This window comes from Cornus florida, unplaced genomic scaffold (genome assembly GCF_030987335.1).
Source record: "Cornus florida cultivar Cherokee Brave unplaced genomic scaffold, ASM3098733v1 CherokeeBrave_3.0.0_Hap2_Chr09, whole genome shotgun sequence".
In the NCBI taxonomy this organism is placed as follows: Eukaryota; Viridiplantae; Streptophyta; class Magnoliopsida; order Cornales; family Cornaceae; genus Cornus; species Cornus florida.
In genome coordinates, this window is record NW_026775579.1 from 90568664 (window position 1) to 90582462 (window position 13799).

General features: G+C 37.5%; 1 protein-coding gene across 3 annotated transcripts; it reads left to right on the top strand.

The window, feature by feature from the left end:
• The first annotated feature begins 6759 nt into the window (after nucleotides 1-6759).
• LOC132275096 (perakine reductase-like) lies at nucleotides 6760-13315 on the top strand. Of its 3 annotated transcripts, none has more exons than XM_059776484.1 (8): nucleotides 6760-6919; nucleotides 7102-7183; nucleotides 11031-11201; nucleotides 11517-11720; nucleotides 11832-12004; nucleotides 12174-12270; nucleotides 12518-12671; nucleotides 12912-13315. In XM_059776484.1, the coding sequence occupies exons 2-8, from the start codon at nucleotides 7124-7126 to the stop codon at nucleotides 13088-13090; spliced, it is 1038 nt and encodes a 345-aa protein (XP_059632467.1). In that variant the 5' UTR covers nucleotides 6760-6919; nucleotides 7102-7123; the 3' UTR covers nucleotides 13091-13315. The 3 variants fall into 3 exon arrangements, with proteins under 3 accessions (XP_059632467.1, XP_059632468.1, XP_059632469.1); XM_059776485.1 differs by having other exon boundaries at nucleotides 6764-7010; XM_059776486.1 differs by lacking the exon at nucleotides 6760-6919 and adding an exon at nucleotides 9427-9463 and having other exon boundaries at nucleotides 7100-7183.
• The last annotated feature ends 484 nt before the right edge of the window (nucleotides 13316-13799 follow it).

Sequence of the window (13799 nt, forward strand, 5' to 3'; positions counted from 1 at the left end):
CTTTTTCTTGTATTTTTAATTGAATTAATTGATAAATTGTTATTTAATTGGCTTGTATGTTTAAATGGATTAATTTATTAATTATTAATTTTAATATCAATAAGTTAAATGAGTTTTTGGTTATTACGTTAGTTTACTAGGGTCTCTAGGAAGACTGTGTGCTTAACCAACATGGATAAATCTTGGTTGCTTTATGGGCCGACTTGGGGTAACATTAGGGCTCTATCTCTAATATTACAAGGATTAGGGTTGTAGGATTAAGTCTATAAATACAACCATTATGTTGTAACCTAGGATTTATGCTCATAACTCATAGCACAAAAACGTGAAGATAATTCTGTAAAAACAGAGGGTAGAAGGAACAGAACACTGTATGGGTGGCAAAGAGAAGAACAGTGGGGACCAAGGTGGGATTTTGGTGGATTATTTTAGAGCACTAGGAGGCTTTACAGTGGTTCATGTTTCCAGAACAATGGACACGATGCCGAGAGTTCATAATTGAAATCACAGGCAAGTTCTATTATCTCTCTCTCCCTTTGGCTTGTGATCTGTGCATTCTTAGATGTTCTCTAGGATCTTAAATAGATATTAAACAGATCATGTATGCTTTGTATAGGTTAAATTAACTATCTGTATGTTCTGAAATTAAACTGAAATTGTTTGTGCAAGTTTGGTTTCACCTGTAGATGTTTGAGCATGTTGAATCGGTAATGGTTTTGATTGTTCTATTAATGCAAATTGTGGTAAACAAAGGACTTACATAATAACTGGATGTAAGTTAAGATGCTGAGGGTCAGTTTTAATAAGGAACAGAGGAGGTGGAAGGGGCCAACGAAGAAGAAGAAGGTCGTGAAAGTTGCAGAAGGGCAGCAGGCTCTCAAAGGAGTGAGAGCCAGCTCTCCAAAGGAGAGAGCCGGCTCTAGGGCAAAGAGAGCCGGCTCCCCTTGTGGGAGAGCTGGCTCTGGACTAGGGAGAGCAGGCTCCCTCTTGTGGGGGAGCCTGCTCTATGGAAAATTACACAATATGTGTGGTTCTGTGATTTTTTTTGAGGTTCAGGGGCTGTGGTGTGATTCTGAAAGTGTAATGGGTTTCTAAGTAATTTTAATTAATCTGTTATAGTCCCAGGATGGTTAATCTCTGCAATTAAACTTAACTAACTTTAGAAAATTTAATGGTTAAATTGTATGTTGTCCATGGGAGGGAAGGATTTGACGGTATGTTGCTGTTCTAGCAAGTAGTAGGGGTCGATGTAATTATACTTTAAAGTAATTTGATATAATATACTCTGTTAGTTATCTGACTTGTAATATATTAGTCCCTGGATTTTTGGTTATTTAATCACAGGCCATAAACGGATAGGGAAGGTTTAACTACATGTCGTAATGCTAGCAAGTTAAAAGGATTTGTATGGTTATTCTTAAATATAATTAAATGTGATATGCTCTGTGGGTTTTTGGAATGATATTAAATCATTCTTTGACATAATTGACACTTAACTAATTGCTAATGTTGTCAACTGCTGGACTGTGTTTTAAGTTAGTTGAAATTTAAGTTAAATAAATTAAGTTATCAACTTCATAGATGGATTGATTTTAACTGGATGAACTATTAAACTTTGTCTCGTTAATTACATGGATGGATTCTGGATTTTTAGTTGATGACTTGTTTAAATTCTGTGTTTATCAACTATATGGATGGATTCTGGATTTTAACTGGATGAACTATTAAACTTTGTCTCGTTAATTACATGGATGAATTTTGAATTTTTAGTTGATGACTTGTTTAAAGTCTGTGTTTATCAACTATATGGATACTGTGGACTTTATTTGATGTACTATTTATAATGTTGTATCATTAACGGATCATTTGCATGTATGCACCGGTATGAGATGGTGTCATACGGAGGGACGGATTAGGTCACAACGCTAATTCCTACCCATTAATACATACGGAATGGATTAACTAAAACAATTAAATCCTACATGGTTTCATGTCCTGTAAACTAAAACAATTGAACGACATACTTGATGGTTGTTTATATTTCTGTATTACGAAGGATAGGGTTTTAACTAAAACGTTTAAATCCTGATTACATGTTGTGTCTTGAGCAATGAACCGTTGACCGGCACAACATTATATTTGGAGGGAACTCGTATATAGAAATGGGATAGGGATTTAATTAAAACATTTAAATCCTAATTTTATGTCATGTCATGGCAACGACAGTTAAGCGGCACTACATTAGTTTGGATGGGAATTTATATATGTAAATTATGGTACCGCGATTTGAGCTTGAGTCTCATAGTCGACGGTTAGGGTACGCATATGCAGTAGGATGCGTAGCTAGCTATGTTGGTTGAGGTATACCCTGTTAGGCTTAGGTAGTCATGCCCACTCAGGTGCGTATTGCATGTTGCCTTCTATTTAGGTTGAAACCCTCAGCATAGTTTAGTGAGAGTCCTGTAGTGTGGATATATATTTATCTATTTTGGACTATATAGATATGGTTGAGACATCTAGGATGTATCTGCGTATTGGGTCTCTATTTGGATTGTAGTTAGGATAAAACTTGTTCGTGGGCCTGACCTACTATTATTTTTCAGGTAACGGACGGTTCAAGGTCTTAGATCTTGTTCGTGCTGAGCAGAGACGGCTTTTCATTCTTTTGACGACGTATGAGCTTCTTCATGATTTAGCAGTGGAGTTCTTCAGTTGATGGTTTCAGTGTTGGAGTTTTTAGGGGTCCACCAGATGGATTCCCGAGTTGTATTATAAATTGAGAATTTGGATGTATCAGAATAATTCTTTATTAATTTAATTTTATTCTGAGGTTTCAATATTTGGATTAATATTCTAGTTTCTTTTTAGCAAATTTTTATTTATTCATGTTTCCTTAATTGTATTCTGTGTTCGTTTATTACTAATTGGTTTGATATCCTCGGGTAATCGGGCGTGGGCCTGGCCAACCCGCATCCGGAAATCCGGGGGTATCATAGGCACAACATCATACGCTACATCGCCCATTTCTGCAGCTAAAGGAGCCATTATCGATCTATGGCCTCGCACTCCTGGCCCGGGCATGCGCAGGGACACATCATCCTTGTATAGAGGCATAGGAGCAAAAGGGCGAGGAGTCTGCAGGCAAAACCTCCTGAAGGCCCTCACACAATCTACCCAAAATCGCGTGTATTTTCCTGTTATATCCCCATGGCGATTTCGCGAAGGAATCACGATACTGCCATTTTCTTCCTCGGATAGGTCATATAGTACACTATACCGGAATAAGACTTCTTCAAATTCATCATATCTTTCTTCCAAGCCATAGTCGCTTGGAACAACTTGATCATACCCAAATTGCCTGGGTACCCGCCTCAGGTTGTACACTTTGCTCACATCGCCCAGCTCAAATCGCCGGGGCAGATGTCCTGGCAGCACCACCAAGGCAAAAGTTTGCTCATCTGCATCCCCCGTTTCTTGCCTTGGCGTGAACACTCTTGCATCTTCCTAATAAATCCCCATGTCCGCCACCTCTGCTATCTCCTCTCGATAGGGTCTGAACACAAACTCTTGCTCAGAGTCAATCATTTCCCCAAGTGCCTGCCTACACATCCGTCCTGACCAACGTCTTCCTCGTGCCCCATGGTCGCTCAACTTCAAGGGTAAAGGGCCATACGCGGGGAATCTCTCGTACAAGAACATCTGTAAAAACCCACTTGTTACATAGGACACCATGGGGTAGCGACCAGTCGAGCGCGTGCTATCCTCAGCAATCATGTCCAATCGATGGTACAATGTCCCCAAGAATAACGGCCCCAATGGGATCGCAATCCCACTTGCTATCTTCATTGCTATCAGGTACCATCGACTCAAGGGTGTATCGTCTGGGGTCCCTGGGAATATATACTTGGACAACCAGCACTGTACATATGCTGCGAGTTCTGCAGGATGTCCAATCTTGTCTCCATCAACAAAGGGACGCTCTGACTTGTCCCCCTTGAAGGAAGGCTGCAGGTCCTTGAACCAGTAGCGTATCCAGGCTCCTGTTGTACTTTTTCTGGCTCATTCCGCTCTCTCTTCGCGTCTAGCCCTCTTCCCATTAAAAAAGGATCCATAATTCTTGGTCTTCTCCAACCCTTCCTCTAATGCAGCCATGATACCCTTCTCCGCTGCATCCATCGCCAGGGGCACTGTAAATCCTCTACACATGACATGCAGGCCAAGTAATTGGGCCACGTCTTCCAATGCAGGTGTAAATTCTCCCCACTTCGCCACAAACATGTGGGTTGCACTACACCATCTTGACACTAGCAATTCCAATCCTGGGGTATCGCGAGGCACTTTCAATTTGCGGGACAGACGTATGGCTCGTGCAACTCGTGCTTGTCGCAGCCATAGCATATACATTTTGTGGCTGAAGATGTGCTCAGACCACTCATCCCATCTTGCACATGGGCCCACTGGCGTTTTGAACTCTATAAAACAAAAGGGATACATCCCTTGTTCAATAGCAAATCGGTGCACAGAGTCAGCCGGTGGCCGAGCTCTTGCTTCCACGGCCACTTCTCCTTCCATTAACTGGGCCACATCATTGTTAATCTCGTCACTGGCTATGTCTCCTGTAGCTGTCCAGAACCTATCCATAGGTCCAAAGAACGGAGCCCTCTTCCATTCCTCCTCCGATGGTACTTCCGGCACTGGTTCACCGGGTTTGCTCAACTGCTTTCTCTTTGTCATTTTATCGAATATCTTACCCACTCTTACACACAATAATAGCTTTGTTGCCCTCACACACGCGTTTGTTTAACACAATACGCTAACTCCACTTTGCTTCTTGGCCTGGTACTGTATTTCCCTTTTTTCTTTTCTTTCTGTAATGGCTTCCCCTCTCTCTGACCTGGTTCTATATATAGACCACGGTTAGAGCTTTGGAGAAGACGAAGACACCGAACAGTTGTGTCTCATCACCTCCCCATTAAATAAGTAACTGTCAGCAGCCGAAAAGACATCGATTTCCATTAACTAGGCCACATCACTGTTAATCTCGTCACTGGCTATGTCTCCTGTAGCTGTCCAGAACCTATCCATAGGTCCAAAGAACGGAGCCCTCTTCCATTCTTCCTCCGACAGTACTTCCGGCACTGGTTCACCGGGTTTGCTCAACTGTTTTCTCTTTGTCATTTTATCGAATATCTTACCCACTCTTACACACAATAATAGCTTTGTTGCCCTCACACACGCGTTTGTTTAACATAATACGCTAACTCCACTTTGCTTCTTGGCTTGGCACTGTATTTCCCTTTTTTCTTTTCTTTCTGTAATGGCTTCCCCTCTCTCTGACCTGGTTCTATATATAGACCACGGTTAGAGCTTTGGAGAAGACGAAGACACCGAACAGTTGTGTCTCATCACCTCCCCATTAAATAAGTAACTGTCAGCAGCCGAAAAGACATCGGTTTCCAAAGCAAGACATTATTACGTCTTCTATGCACGCGCCGCTTTATCCTTTTATTTTAAATTCAAAAACGCCACGTGCAGGGGGACTAAATGTGGACGTAGCCAAGCCACGTCACCAAGGGCCAAGTCAAACTGTCAACACTTTGACAAAGTCCACCTCAGCAAGGCATGTGATAGTCGATCACTAGGCCTCAATCTTAGCCCTACATTCGGTCGATGGGCCTTGAACCTCGATCTGATAATCACAAATCATCGATCAAAACCTTGATCCGAGTCACAAATTATCGATCGACGGGCCTTGAACCTCGATCTGACCTTTTGACAATCTGTCGGTCGATGGGCCTTAAACCTCGATCTGTTAATCACAAATCATCGATCAACGGGCCTTGAACCTCGATCTGACCCTTTCACAATCTGTCAATCGACGGGCTTGGAACCTCGATCCAACTCTTTCACAATCTGTCGATCGACGGGTCTAGAACCTCGATCTGACCTTTTTTTACAATCTGTCGATCGACGGGCCTTGAACCTCGATCTGACACTGCCATGAACCATCGATTGGTGGGTGTTAAACCTCGATCCAAGCAACGAAGAGTTATGGTAGGGCTCTTCAAGCGACATTGGGATACAGAAGGGATTTTGGAATGGAGGATGGAAAATTAGTAATGTCTTGCCCATTAAGGCAAGACCCAGTTTAAGGATAAGAGCAAAAGACAGTTGGAATAGTACAATTGCCTTTACAACCTGCCATTTTTGGATTATTCACCAGGAAAGGTACACTTGGCAGTGGATCCAAAAATGTAGGGATTAGGGCAACATGACCAAAAAAAGGAATGACCCTGACCCATTCTCAGCATGGAGGCCCAACAATGTACCACCCGGATGACCTAGGATTATAAAAAGAAGGTAATGTCGAAAAAGGGGGGCAGGAACTAACGGCAACTTCTTCCCTACCATTGTTCCAATTCTCTGACTGGACTAGTTTTCTCTCCCTTCTTCCACCTTTCTACATTCCTCGTAATACTTCGTGATATATTCCTAGACCACTTTTTTTTGACTATTCAACCGATGCGAATCAGGTATCTACACCTGGAAAAGATATATCTTGAGAGTATATTGGAATTGTAATTTGAAGTTATATTTATTTAGGTCCCTTGAAAAGTCCATATCGGTGTTCTACATTTTAAAAATTTGTCATGTGGAGGTATCATTGTCTGCATCCACGGTACATGGATTGCAACTAATATTTTTGTGGTTTGAGGTAAATTGGCAGGCAAATGGAGGATCAGCAAATATCAACAACCATCGCTGTTAGTTGATTAGTCTTGGTCTCTTTTTTCTTTACCAAATTGTGATGTCACTTGCTTTGCATTGCCTTTCTTTGATTACTTAGAGGACTTTCATTATCTCATCTCAATTCAATCTACCATTTTAGAGAAGGCAATATCAATTTAATAAGGAAGAGGTTTTCTCTTGATATTCCTTTATTTTTCTCTTCCTTTTTCTTTCGCGATCTTCTTTTTCCATCACTCTCTCTTTTCAATCATATCTATAACGTATATTTTTCTTTTCCCCTGCTTTCTTTCCTTTATTTTCCTTTCCCTCATATAAATTGGAGGGTTAATATTTTCTTTTTCATCGAAGCAGCTTCAACCAAGTGGAAAGAGGAATGGAGCAGAAGTCCCGGATCCAAGTCCCAAGAGTGAAATTGGGTAATCAAGGTTTGGAGGTAAAAATAAAATAATAAAGTATGACAAGTAAATTCATATTTTCTTTTCCTTTCTCTCTTAGGCACTTTGGGTTGTCATGCCATGTTTAATAAATATTGACAAGTAAATTATTATAAAATAAAATAAAATTTGACAATAATATTGCTGGTGACTAAAAAAGAAAATATAAAGAGAATGGGCATGTACAAATCCATCTTGTGTATCTAAAATTGAAGCTTTAGAATATTCAAATCACTAGGCTACATGGTTAAAGATAATATGATCATTAGGGATCAATAATTGGCAAAAGTTTCTGTTTTCCCAAAGATTAGTCCTCACTTGTTTTGCACATTATGAGTGTTCTGTTTGGTGGTCTTTGTTAGGTGATAAAGTAGCTTTTCTACACAAAATAAATCCCAGGTAATTTTAATTGAGTCCTTTTCCTTGTTACACCATCAGATTCTTAGAAGTTTGTTTGACATATGTTGCTAAATGTTCCTTTTATGCCACACTCATGTATTTTGGACTAGAATTAACTGTATAGAGTGAACTACTCGGGATTGTCTGGTTACCTTGACGTATAATTTCTGCAAACGAAGATAAAAGTAGCAAAAAAAAAAAAAAAAAAAAAGGGAATTTAAAAGAGAAGTGGTCAATTGAAACTTAAAACACTAACAAAAACCTGCTTTTTCTGTTATGTAATGAACTGCTATTAAATTTGTAATTTAAACTCCCCTCCAATTAAATTCTAGGTATTGTAATAGTTAAGACAAAACTTAGGAGTTAGATAATATGTGATTTCCACTGAAGTTCATACACTTTATTACTAAGAAGGGCACTTCATTTAACCATTATCACAAGGAAACCACTCATGTGCTGAATAAAATTTTTTCAAGTATCTTAATAGGAAAAAATGACAATAACATTTCTGGCGATTAATAAAAAAGAAACGGCATTTACAAGCCGATCTTGTGTATCTAAAATTGAAGGTTTAGGACATTCAAATTGTAGGCTATATGATTAAGCCAATATGACCATTCGGCAATAATTGGGAAAAACTTTCTGTTTACTCAAATACAAGTCCTCAGCTTTTTGCACACTATCTGTCTGCTGTTTGGTGATCTTTCTTAGCTTATAAGTAGCTTTCCTACACAATTAAACCTGAGGTAACTCTACTAAACCCCTTCCCCTTGTCACCTCATGAGTCATGATATTCTTAGAAGTTTGTTTGACACATTGCCAAATGTTCCTTTAATGCCACATTCATGTCCATGGAACTGCTAAAGTTATAGTTTGAACATTTGGGGCTTGTTTGGATACCACACTTTTTGGCATTATAATCCGCAGCAGAAAATTCTTAGTTACCTTGAAGTATAAAGTTTTAATTTATGCAGACAAAGATAAAAGAAGCGAAAAAGTGCTTTCATAATATTGAAAACAGAAGGAGAAGTTGTACTGAATTGCTATTAAAAAAGTGCTTTCATAAAACACTAACAGTTAAAACACTAATAGTGAAAAAGTTCTTTCATAAAACACTAACAGAATACCTGCTATTTTGGTATGTACTGAATTGCTATTAAAATTGTGAAAATTTATGTGTTTAAACACCCTCCAAATTCGATTATAGAAATTGTACTTGAGATAAAACTTGGGAGTTATATAATAGGTGATTTTGGGTGAAGTTCACACAATCCACCACTAAGAAGGGTACCTTATTTAATCATATCACTGAGTTTTTGTCAGCTATACCTTATTATTGCTCCTGCTTTTATGCAAGTAATTGTCAACTTTAAAGAAATCCCCTACGTTAGCAACTTCATGCATAAGAAACAGTGAAATTTGCAAGTTTTGTTCATGATTATTTGTCCAATTAGACCATGCATGTGAAAATTCGAATATAGGCCAAACAGCAGACAGATAGTGTGCAAAAAGCTATTAATCTTTTCCTCTCTCTTAGGCACTTTGGGTTGTCATGTCATGTTTAATAAATATTAACAAGTAAATTATTATAAAATAAAGTAAAATAAAATCTGACAATAATATTGCTGGTGACTAAAAAAGAAAATATAAAGAGAATGGGCATGTACAAATCCATCTTGTGTATCTAAAATTGAAGCTTTAGAATATTCAAATCACTAGGCTACATGGTTAAAGATAATATGATCATTAGGGATCAATAATTGGCAAAAGTTTCTGTTTTCCCAAAGATTAGTCCTCACTTGTTTTGCACATTATGAGTGTTCTGTTTGGTGGTCTTTGTTAGGTGATAAAGTAGCTTTTCTACACAAAATAAATCCCAGGTAATTTTAATTGAGTCCTTCCCCTTGTTACACCATAAGATTCTTAGAAGTTTGTTTGACATGTTGCTAAATGTTCCTTTTATGCCACACTCATGTATTTTGGACTAGAATTAACTGTATACATTGAACTACTCGGGGTTTGTTTGGATACGACACTGTTTTGTATTAGAAACTGCAGCTGAAGATTGTCTGGTTACCTTCAAGTATAATTTATGGAGACGAAGATAAAATTAGCAAAATAAAAAATTTTAAAAAATTAATTTAAAAGAGAAGTGGTCAATTCAAACTTAAAACACTAACAAAAACCTGCTTTTTCTGTTATGTAATGAACTGCTATTAAATTTGTAATTTAAACTCCCCTCCAATTAAATTCTAGGTATTGTAATAGTTAAGACAAAACTTAGGAGTTAGATACTATGTGATTTCCACTGAAGTTCATACACTTTATTACTAAGAAGGGCACTTCATTTAACCATTATCACAAGGAAACTACTCATGTGCTGAATAAAATTTGTCAAGTATCTTAATAGGAAAAAAATGACAATAACATTTCTGGTGATTAATAAAAAAGAAACGGCATTTACAAGCCGATCTTGTGTATCTAAAATTGAAGGTTTAGGACATTCAAATTGTAGGCTATTTGATTAAGCCAATATGACCATTAGGCAATAATTGGGAAAAACTTTCTGTTTACTCAAATACAAGTCCTCAGCTTTTTGCACACTATCTGTCTGCTGTTTGGTGATCTTTCTTAGCTTATAAGTAGCTTTCCTACACAATTAAACCTGAGGTAATTTTACTAAACCCCTTCCCATTTTCACCTCATGAGTCATGATATTCTTAGAAGTTTGTTCGACACATTTCCAAATGTTCCTTTAATGCCGCATTCATGTCCATGGAACTGCATACTTTGAACTACTCGGGGCTTGTTTGGATACCACACTTTTTGGCAAAAACTGCAGTGGAACATTCTTACTTACCTTGAAGTATAAAGTTTTAATTTATGCAGACAAAGATAAAAGAAGGGAAAAAGTGCTTTCATAATATTGAAAACAGAAGGAGAAGTTGTACTGAATTGCTATTAAAAAAGTGCTTAGTGAAAAAAGTGCTTTCATAAAACACTAACAGAGTACCTGCTATTTTGGATGTACTGAATCGCTATTAAAATTGTGAAAATTTATGTTTTTAAACACCCCTCCAAATTCGATTATAGAAATTGTACTTGAGATAAAACTTAGGAGTTATATAATATGTGATTTTGGGTGAAGTTCACACAATCTACTACTAAGAAGGGTACCTAATTTAATCATATCACTGAGTTTTTGTCAGCTATACCTTTTTCTTGCTCCTGCTTTTATGAAAGTAATTGTGAACTTTAAAGAAATCCCCCACGATAGCAACTTCATGCATAAGAAACAGTGAAATTTGCAATTTTTGTTCATATGATTAATTGTCCAACTAGACCATGCATGTGAAAATTGTAATATAGGCCAAGTAAGTCCGTTAGCAAGTATACTTAATCAAAGAAAGAACACAATATCCGTCTGATGGTGTCCTCTGTCTGCAGGTTTCTAGATTAGGTTTTGGATGCGGTGGACTTTCTGGAGTATATAATGCTCCTCTCTCACATGATGTTGGATGTTCAATTATAAAGGAGGTTTTTGATAAGGGTATCACCTTCTTTGATACATCAGACATGTACGGAGATAATCATCACAATGAAATTATGATTGGCAAGGTACCTTATTTTTAAACAAATTTATGTCTAACTTCAAATCTGAATTTAGCAAATACATAAGAATGAAATAAACTACAGGAAGTACATGTTTAGTGAAGTTCTTCATTATCTTTTTATCCTCAAAATCAGTCTTGCTACCTGATCTGTACAGTTCCTGAAAATATCCCTCAACAGTGCTAATAATTGAAGCTTCATCCTCACACTTGATATGGTGTCACTGTGTTAGGTGGTGTTGAGATACACATCTCGTGGATGAAGTATGCGCTGGCTTACGTTTATTATTACTGATATAGTACTCTTTTCTCATACTTCAAGGCGTTGAAGCAGCTTCCCCGGAAACAAATTCAATTGGCAACTAAATTTGGCCTCACCATGAAAAATTTTGGTGATTTTATGGTCAGAGGTACCCCTGAATATGTGCGGGAGTGCTGCGAAGCAAGTCTCAAGCGACTTGATGTGGACTATATTGATCTATACTATCAGCATCGTGTGGACAAATCAGTGCCAATAGAAGATACAGTTAGTGCCAGAGAAATTCTATTTATTGGTTACTCTTAACAGTATTCATTCCATTAATCAATGTACTAAATGTATTATCTGATTCATTTTTAATTAATCATAATACCTAAGGTGGGAGAGCTGAAGAAGCTAGTGGAAGAGGGAAAGGTAAAATACATCGGGTTGTCTGAGGCTAGTGTAGACACATTAAAGAGGGCACATGCTGTTCATCCTATTACTGCTGTACAAATGGAGTACTCTCTGTGGACTCGTGAAATCGAAGAGGATATTATTCCACTTTGTCGGTCAGTTGACATCTAGCTCTTTCTCTGTGTCGTGCATAAAACCAAACCTATATGTTTTCTAGGTGAAAACTTTTGGTCTTGGTTGGAATAGATATATTAAGAACAGGCAACTCAAACATTTTATATTAACTTCATAAATTTTGCAACTTTTCCTACCTCTTCAATGCAGGGAGCTTGGTATTGGGATAGTGGGTTATAGCCCTCTTGGTAAAGGGTTCTTTGGTGGGAGGGCAGTTGTGGAAAGTTTGCCTAAGGAGAGTTTGTTGGTATGTTACTACAATCTATTAATTTCACTTTGATTTTCTCTGTTGCATTCAAGTATAGTGTCTTAAACTTACTACGCATAATGTAAAGAGTCCTGCTATTTATTCTGATTCAGAGATGACCAAGATGGACATTTTCCTAATGGAAATTGTACGATTTATTCCTTAAAATGGCACTTACACACAAGATGACATGAGGTCTTGTACCATTTAACTCTGGTTATTCATGATCTTTTGATGTCTTTTGTAGACTATGCATCCAAGGTTTACTGGGGAGAATTTGGAGAAGAATAAAATTTTGTACGGTCGGTTTGCCAACTTGGCTGCCAAACATGCCTGCACCCCTCCTCAACTGGCTCTGGCATGGCTTCTCCATCAAGGAGACGATGTGGTTCCTATCCCTGGTATATCATGTGCTCTTTCAGAATTGCGTTAACATATGTGTGTGTGTGTTTTCTTCCCTGAATGTGTTTAAGATGTATTTAATTGCATAATTTTCCATTGTTTTGCATTGAATATTGCTACTGTAAAAGGTTAAGGTCAATTGTATCTGTTCCTGTATATAGGTTATGAATGTGGTTGAACGCATAATGTGTTATTTTGATTGTTGGGGTGGTTCTAATTCTCATTTTGATAATATACAGGGACAACTAAGATTAAGAACCTTGATGATAGCATCGGATCCCTGACAGTGAAGCTTACGCAGGAGGATTTGAAGGAAATTTCCGATGCAATTCCAATTGATGAAGTGACTGGAGAAAGCGAACACGTTGGCTTATCTGAATACCGTTATAGATTGGCCAACACCCCTACCAAAATATGAACCTTTGTACAATGAGACATTTTGTTTTCTGCTTTTCTGTCTCCATGGTCACACAATAAATAGTTACTTGCACAAATAAAAAATAACAGTGTCAACCAAATCCTCTGCAAGTTTATTCTGTTCGGTGTATAACTCTTGGATGATATTCAACTGGTTTTTTGTGAAATCCCATGCCAAAGAAACCATTTTATGAAGTAAGAAATGTGAGATGCTTTTTGTGTTGTGTGTTGGCTTTGTTTGTGGTTTGTGGTGCTCGTGTTGTGTTCTAAGGATACAACAGGATATTCTCGGATTATGGTTGGGCAAAATTGTAAATATTTTAAAAATAATGGTCTTTTTATAACAAAAAGATTATTCCTTACAAGAAAATGAAATTAAAAGGACTTAAAAGCAACATTAATCAACAGTCATCAGAGTAGTGAGAGACAGAAAAAGAAAGGATGTATAATTTGAGTCATTCAAGTTGAGAGTTTTTTTTTTTTTTTTCGTCTAATTGCTCCTGAACATATTCGTGATCACTAATCACATTTACATACACAATGTTATGGAACATTTATACCCAAAAATATGATATTTTATTATTATATTGGTGTATCTGCTGTCCCAGTATTTTTAGATTTGATGTATAGCTATTTTTGTGTTTTATCCGTTTTCAATAAATCGAGATTTATATAAAAAAAAAATAGCATGGAGAAAAGGTTGATCATTA